This window comes from Mastomys coucha, unplaced genomic scaffold (genome assembly GCF_008632895.1).
Source record: "Mastomys coucha isolate ucsf_1 unplaced genomic scaffold, UCSF_Mcou_1 pScaffold9, whole genome shotgun sequence".
Taxonomy (NCBI): domain Eukaryota; kingdom Metazoa; phylum Chordata; class Mammalia; order Rodentia; family Muridae; genus Mastomys; species Mastomys coucha.
In genome coordinates, this window is record NW_022196915.1 from 50,469,126 (window position 1) to 50,476,737 (window position 7,612).

The 7,612-nt window shown below is 45.9% G+C and overlaps 1 protein-coding gene and 1 long non-coding RNA gene across 2 annotated transcripts in view; one reads left to right on the forward strand and one right to left on the reverse strand.

Moving 5' to 3' along the window:
- Xkr6 (XK related 6) overlaps positions 1–7,603 on the forward strand; it is a 218,513-nt gene extending 210,910 nt beyond the window's left edge. Inside the window, exon 3 of the mRNA XM_031362167.1 lies at positions 4,863–7,603. Within this exon, the coding sequence (XP_031218027.1) occupies positions 4,863–5,827 (965 nt within the window). The 3' untranslated portion in view covers positions 5,828–7,603. The remainder of the gene's footprint in view (positions 1–4,862) is intronic.
- LOC116084888 overlaps positions 1–7,612 on the reverse strand; it is a 28,872-nt gene that overhangs the window by 13,384 nt on the left and 7,876 nt on the right. The window lies entirely within an intron of this gene.

Here is a 7,612-nt window from a genome sequence, read left to right on the forward strand (position 1 = left end):
ACCACATGGTGGCTCACAACCATCTGTAATGGGATCCGATGCCCTCTTCTGGTGTGTCTGAAAACAATGACATTGTACTCATATGCATAAAATAAATAAATAAATAAATCTTTAAAAAAAGTATTAAAGAATGTTTAAAGATAAACAAAACTCAAAACCTTTCAAAAAAAAAAAAGAAAAGAAAAATGAAGTCAACAGAAAACTACACCACTTTCCCAGGATCACTATTACAGAGTGCCACAGGCTGAACAGCTTCTATAGCAAAGATGACCTCCTCACACTTTGAGAGACTGGAATTCTGAATCAAGATGCTAATGGATGGCTTCTCCTGAGGCATGTGTTCTTAGAATTAAGGTGGTACCTTTGCTGAATCCTCATGTGATCCTTCTCTGTGTTTGTGCATCCCTTCTATCCTGGTTTGTCATCTCCATCTGCATCCCCTCAGTCATCCGGCTACCCTCAGCTAATGGCTTGCCATCAAACAGTTGAAGTAGCAGTTCCACGGGTTGGAGAGTCCACAAGCTTTAATCAAAGAAAAGATGCAGGTGTGGCCTGGCCAAATCACCCATCAGTTAACAACGATATGTCCAGTGTTACAACTGAGTTTAGATGAGTTCCATGGTTTGAGAACAGATCTTGCCTGATACCTGTACTGTTGGTCCTTGAGCCTGTAGAGGATAAAGGTCACTGTTTACTGAACTTCCAGAGAGAAAACTATTTCTTGTCTAGAGTCTTATGAGCCTGGTTTTTCTCAGCTCTTCTATGAGATGGAATAAGGCATTTGCCCTCTGCCAATTTTGGATGAAAGAGATGTACTATAGCTTTGGGTAGACCTGGAAAATTTTTGGTGATGTGTTCAACTAGAAAGTGGTAGGGGGAGGGTTTGGACATCTTCAGGCCACCCTCCTTTCTCTACAATCCCTGTTCTGTGTGGGTAAAAGGCCATCTTTACACCCCATACCTACTTGCCAGTCCCATTCCCAGGCTCTAGTCAGATGCATGCCTTTTGACTTGGAGGCCTATTTGTACTCCTAAAGACAAAGCAGGTCATCCCAGGCCCCAAGGAGCCAATAGCTAGGAAGTAGAACAGGTTCTGCCATTGAAGCAGGCCAATGACCTTAATTACAAATGACCTTGAGAACTTAAAAAAAAAAACAGCTGTCAGAAGAACAAGATGGAGAGGAGACAGTCAGCAAGCAGCACTAGGTAGCAGGAAGAATCCTGTCCTACGTGGCATGCTCACTGGTCCTCGGGAAGAATCCTGTCCTGCGTGGCATGCTCACTGGTCCTCGGGAAGAATCCTGTCCTACGTGGCATGCTCACTGGTCCTCGGGATAGTCTGGAGCAAGGCCCTAAACCCCTGCAGCTTTGCAGTGAGAGGGTTGAGAAGCATGTATGTGGAACTCCCCCTCTATAAGCCAGTGGCAATTCCAGACTTTACTAAGTCGGAAATGACTGTGGTTGTGAGTTGAGACCAGGGCTGCATGTCATCATTCAGCAACACCCCCCCCCCGGCCCCCAGGCCATGAGCTCTGCTTCTTTATCGCCCATACTACCATTTCCTGAGCCTTCTTTATAAGCCAGTGATGGTGCTGTGCAATATTCAAAAAACATATGTACCATGCTCTTCAGAGAAAACCCAGAATCTCCATCCAAGAACTAGGCTATGCCTGGTCCCAGAGACAGCAGCTTTGGTGCCACAAAGGGTGAGACAAGAACAGAGCTTCAGAACCACAGCAGTGGATTAGGGGGAGGCACAGATAACCAGGAGCCAGGGAGGTGGAGTGTGGAATATGCTTGTTGCTGGTGATCAGTATGGAAATCCCTGTACTCAGAATGGGGGTTATGTTGCCACACTCAGAATGGTAAAATTAAAACTGTGAAAGCCAAGACCCCCAGGAGCTCCTGGGTACTGGACCATCAACCAAGGAATACAAATGGAGTGACCCATGGCTCTGGCTGCATATGTGCCAGAGGATGGCCTTGTTGGCAACAGTGGGAGGAGAGGCCCTTGGGCCTGAGTGTGTTCAATGCTCCAGTGTAGGAGAATGCCAGGGTGGGTAGACAGGAGTGGGTGGGAAGGTGAGCGAGTATCCTCATAGAGGCAGGGGGAGGGGGGGTGAGATAGGGGTATTCCGAAGGAGAGACCCAGAAAGGGGAAAACATTTGAAATGTAAATAAAGAAAATATCCAATAAAGAAAAACAAACAAAAAATGTGAAGGCCAAGGGCTATCCTGCTCTGAAACTCCAACTCTATTCAAAGTCATGCTTAGGATTAAACAAATTGAGTCCATATACTGGCAAAAGCTGAGCTGGCTTTTCATTCTCTATAAGCTCAGCACTCATGCTCTTCTAGGTGGAAAATAATAGAGGTTGTAGTAGTTCTTATGGTGTTAGAAGGCACACGGAAACAAGGCTTTCCTCCTACCTAGATTTCATAAACACTCCCATTGACAGACAGGTCTTAACAGTTCCCAACGGGTGCTTAAATATTGGCAGAAAGAAACGAGTTCAATGCTGGTGAATTTCTTTAATCCCAGGACTTGGGTCAGGTGGAAGCAAGTGAATCTTTGTGAGTTTGAGGCCAATCTGGTCTACAAAATAAGTTCAAGGACAGTTAGGGCTGTTACACAGAGGAAACCCTGTCTTGAAAAACAAATAAGAAATGAAGGAAGGAAGGAAGGAAGGGGGAGGGAAAGAAAAGAAAGGAAAGGAAAGGAAGGAAGGAAGAAATGAATTAATTCATTCAGGGCCTAGGAAGATGGTTCAGTCATAAAGTATTTATCATGCAAACATTACGACTTTAATTTGATCCTCAGCACCACATAAAAAGTCTTGTGATCCCAGAGTTGCTGTAGAGACAAGTGGATCCCTAGCCAGCCAGCCACACTAACCTTCTTGGTAATTCCAGGTCCCAGTGAGGGACCCTGTTTCTCAAAACATAAAGTGTATTGTTCTAAGGAATATAACCCAAAACTGGCCTCTGATCTCTGCATGTTCATGCACATGGCCATGCACACCTACACACAGAGACATGAACACACACACACACACACACTCCACATCTGTGCATGCACATGAACAAAAGTAAATGAGTTCAGCTGTTAGAACTCTAGAGATTGAGGCAGAATGATTTAGAGTCCTAGGGTAACCTGAGCAATATAGTATTAAGTTTGAGACCAGCCTAGACAATTTAGAAAAACCTCAATTCAAGGTAAGAAGGAAAAGGGGAGGGAGGGAGGGAAAGAGGGAGGGAGGGAGGGAAGGAGGAAGGGGAAGAGGGAGGAAGGGATGAAGGAAGGAAGGAAGGAAGGAAGGAAGGAAGGAAGGAAGGAAGATAAGCAAGCAATCAGGCTAGTCAAGTGGCAGTGGAGCAACAGGATGTTGGAAAGGAAACTTCCTCAGAGTGTCCCAGGGGACTAAGTCTGATAGAAGATACAATGGTGAGACTTCCTGCTCCCTGCCCTCTGGAAACCCACACCCAAGTTAAGCGACTCATATGAGGACCTACTTCTACTCCAACCTAGCAGCGAGAACACAACCCTCCTCTGAATGTTTGGTCCACAAACCATGTGTGCTCTCTAGGATGCAGACCAGATGCCCTGTGTGTAGGAGAAGCAGGCAGGGCATGCAAGTATCCATTCTAGAACTTTCCAGAGAAGTTGGAGGAAAATCCACCATCACTGCTCTCAGGATCTTATTTTGATTGGTTTCCATGGAGAAGCTGGGTTCATGCCTCATCGCTCCTTGTTTATCTTATATCTTTATTGATAGGACAACAGTAGCACATGCTCCTGGTGGCAGCCAACAATCCAGATGTTCAATGTCCTCTGTGTGTTGCCCACATGCTGGGGTTGCTATGGTTCCTGCCATACTATTTTACAGCATGAGACCAAGAGAGCAGGGGAGGAGGAAGACTTGTGAGATGGGCAGGATCAGAATCCTGGTGCCAGAAAGCAGAAGGACTTTGGTTCCTCCTTGATGCTTAGATCATTGTGGGGTGGTGTGCAGGGACCCAAATAAAGGGTCTAAGCCATCTTCCTTAGAACCTTGAGTACCTGGATCTGACCTTAATGCTAACAGGTAGCGTAGCACTGATTTTAGCTTGGAAGACAGAAATAGGAGAGTCATGCTTGTGAGAACAGTTTGTTAAGGAGACCATCAACGAGATGACAGCCAGTCCTCCAGTTGCATTTAGTTCTGAATTTTAGGAAGGACCACACAAAGGGGGCCCTGGATGCTAACTCAGGCTATGCATGAGGAATTTAGGGATGCTGGAAGGATCCTGTGAGAGGACATTGTATAACAGTGCTTGGTGGGTGATGACTTGTTTGTGGATGCAGCAATGGCCACTGCCAACAGCTATCACTGCCATTTCATCTGGTTTGCTTACGAACATCATTTCAGCAGCATTAGAAAGAAAACTGCTTTAGAGAAATTCGAGTGCTTCCAAGGGTCAGAGGCATCTAAGCTCCCAGAATCTTTGAGCATTAGATGATTTGCTGGAGCTGAATCACAGAGGCCCAGAGGGGAACCAAACCCATGAAGAGGAGTACTCCCAAAGCAGGAGGCAGTTAGTCAGGAGGTAGTTAGTCGCTAGCCTGGGAGGGAGACCAGAGGAAGGAACACAACCCGGCAAGGGAAGACTGCAGAGGACTTGGGCAAGAGCTGATGAGAAAGCAAGTACATGGAAGAGGTCACGTGTAGGAAGCAGCAGGGATTCCGGTCCAGTGCCTGATGTGTATTTGCCTCTCCCTTCTTAGATTGCGGCGTGTGGGGGTGTCTCCTCAGCCAGCAGTCCCGCTGTGCCCACAGTAGATATCCAAGGTTTTAACTGTGTGGGTTTGTGTCTTTTTGGCAGGTGTCTCCTCTGTGACTTCCCTGATGTCCCTGGCTTGGGTGCTAGCTTCCTATCACAAGCTGCTGCGGGACTCCAGGGACGACAAGAAGAGCATGAGTTACAGAGGGGCCCTCATCCACCTCTTCTGGCGCCTCTTCACCATCTCATCCCGAGTTATCTCTTTCGCCCTCTTTGCTTCCATCTTCCAGCTGTATTTCGGAATCTTCGTGGTGGTGCATTGGTGCGCCATGGCCTTCTGGATCATCCATGGTGGGACAGACTTCTGCATGTCCAAGTGGGAGGAGATCCTCTTCAACATGGTGGTAGGGATCGTGTACATTTTCTGCTGGTTTAACGTCAAGGAAGGGCGGACTCGATACCGAATGTTCGCATACTATACGATAGTCTTGACCGAGAATGCTGCCTTGACGTTCCTTTGGTATTTTTACAGAAATCCGGAGAGCACTGACTCCTATGCCGTGCCAGCACTGTGTTGTGTCTTCGTTAGCTTTGTGGCTGGGATTACACTCATGCTCTTATACTATGGCGTGTTGCATCCCATGGGGCCGCGGGCTAAGGTCTTTGCCAGCTCCTGTTGTGCCGAGCTGCTCTGGGGTATCCCTTTGCCCCCTGATGTTGAGCCTATGGCACCTCAGACCCCTGGGTACCGGGGGACCCAGGTCACGCCCACCAGAGCCGTGACGGAACAGCAGGAGGACCTCACGGCTGATACTTGCCTGCCCGTATTCCAAGTGAGACCCATGGGGCCCTCTACCCCGTCAGGGCGTCCTTACCACCCAGAAGGGCCCCTGATTAAGATTGACATGCCAAGAAAGCGGTACCCGGCCTGGGATGCGCACTTTGTAGACAGGAGGCTGCGGAGGACTATTAACATCCTGCAGTACGTCACCCCCACCGCAGTGGGCATTCGCTACCGAGATGGGCCTCTGCTCTATGAGCTGCTGCAGTATGAGTCTTCACTCTAGAACACCTTGACCCAGATTGAGAAGGGGACCTTAAGTTTGGTTGCAGTCAACGCAGCCTGCAAGAAATATAACCCTCCCTTCCCCCAATACACAGAACCACCACCACCACCACAACACCAACACCAACACTACAAAAAAGATCAATAAGTCACATCCCCTTCAGATAAGCTTTCTTTCCAGTCACTATATGTATACAAAGATATTCTCTATGTTTTGTAAGTAAAAACAGAAAGAAAACCTTTCTTTTGTTTTTTACACATAAGAAACAGTATTGAAAAAAAATTAAATAATCCCACACTACAGTTCCTAGGATGGAGAAGGAAGAGCTAATCTCCTCTCCAAAACAAACAAACAAACAAACAAAAGTTTTATACTTTACACCAAGTGTAGATCATTTATGGGATTGGTGCTGATTGAGAGAACAAAGCAAAAGCAAAACAAAACAAACAAAAACCTTCAACTGCCTTATGCCCTTAGGTGCTGAGTTTCTTTAGGTACTGTCATGTTTCCTCACAGAAAACTCTCTGGTAGCTTTTGTACCAGGAGAGGAAAAAAAAAATTAAATAATCAAATGGAACAAAATCTACCAACAAAGCAAATAAACTAAAACAGCAAATAGATACCATACCAAAACAATCTTTCCTATCTGATGATTTGTATTGAAAAACAAGCAAACGAGCAAACAAACAAATTGACCAAAAGCAAAGGCATAGAAGCCCGTCTCTCTATTCGGTTTCTCCTGCCCTTTCCCCATTTTGCAAAGCCTTCTAGAAGCTAAAGGGCTACTTGGATCTCCACTGGCCGGAAAAGCTCCTTGAAGGCTGACTATGTGCCATTTTAACATTTGCCTAGCAAAAATTGCATTATTTTCCCGTGCAAAAAACCAAACCAAAACACAAACGAGAATGAAACTCCCAAACACCCAATTTGATAAATTCTAAAAGCAGATCAAAGGAGATGTTCATAAATGCCATCAAAGAGAATCAGCAATGGTCAAACTCAGCATGGTAGCAAAGGGACGACATCAATTTAAAGGCACAATACAACAATGATCTCTTCCATCATTTTAAGGCTGAGAAGGGTGTGTGTGTGTGTATGTGTGTGTGTCATGAGTGACAGTGCGTAAGGCCTCTTCTCTTTTCATTTGGTGGGAAGCCTTAAATTGATCTGGAAAGAATTTTTCATTTTTCATCTGTGCTTAAAAAAATAACACAAAGAGGAACACTAGAATATCTATCTACATATAAAAAAGTCAAACCATATTAACCCACCCATTTCACAGACTGGTGCTTCTGTCAATGTGGTTGGCTGAGACTCATTCAGCCTGGTGCATTTGGGGTGAGTGGACAGTGTGTGTGTGTGCGTGTATGTGTGTGTGTGTGTGTGTGTGTGTGTGTGAGTGTGTGTGTGTGTGTACACCTGCTGCAAGGTCTTGCCAGAAATGCACAGAACTGAAGTAAGGTAAATGTGGTAGTGAGGGAGGGAAGCGAGAAGGCTGGATGGGAAGGTGGGGTGGGTAGCATCTGTGTGAGGCCATCTCCCTGGAGCACAATTCCCCATCCCAGCAGCAGAGGCTGATCATCCAGGCCCTGTGGCTTTGGTGAGGATCAGAGTCGATGGTTTATTTTCTTACTATACCAAGGTGAATTTCTGGAGGTGTCACAAGTATGCTTGACCATTTGTAAAATTTTTAATTTGTGTTTGGAAGGTACTGTTCCTTTAAACAGTATTTCTGTTTTAGGGTATTATTTCAATACCATTCTATCTTTACTTGGGCACAAAAAA